Consider the following 332-nt stretch of genomic DNA (forward strand, 5'->3'; position numbering starts at 1 on the left):
TGCGCCTCCCGCAGATTGTTCCATGTCCCACCTTTTCCTTAGTGACTGGAGGCTCGGTGTCGAGCGCAGCTCCAAAATGTTTCATGATTAGCGTCTAACTCACATTAGCATCTCTTTGTCAGTAGAATGCTACTTCTCTCGCTCTAAAAATTACTGGCATTGACAGGGCGACAGCGGAGGCCCTCTGACGGTGCAGGAGGGAGATGGACGCCACTACTTGGCCGGCGTGGTCAGCTGGGGCACCGGGTGCGCGCTGCCAGGCAGATACGGCGTCTACACCGACGTGCCAAGTGAGTTGTAGGATTGTTACTGTTGTAACAACCAAGCACGCG

The 332-nt window shown here is 55.1% G+C and overlaps 1 protein-coding gene across 1 annotated transcript in view; it reads left to right on the forward strand.

Annotated features, from left to right (window-relative positions):
• The first annotated feature begins 22 nt into the window (after nucleotides 1-22).
• LOC119591209 overlaps nucleotides 23-332 on the forward strand; it is a 668-nt gene continuing 358 nt past the window's right edge. The window contains exons 1-2 of the mRNA XM_037939921.1: nucleotides 23-41; nucleotides 167-290. Of these exons, the coding sequence (XP_037795849.1) occupies nucleotides 23-41; nucleotides 167-290 (143 nt within the window). The remainder of the gene's footprint in view (nucleotides 42-166; nucleotides 291-332) is intronic.

Source organism: Penaeus monodon, chromosome 28 (genome assembly GCF_015228065.2).
Source record: "Penaeus monodon isolate SGIC_2016 chromosome 28, NSTDA_Pmon_1, whole genome shotgun sequence".
NCBI classification, from domain to species: Eukaryota; Metazoa; Arthropoda; class Malacostraca; order Decapoda; family Penaeidae; genus Penaeus; species Penaeus monodon.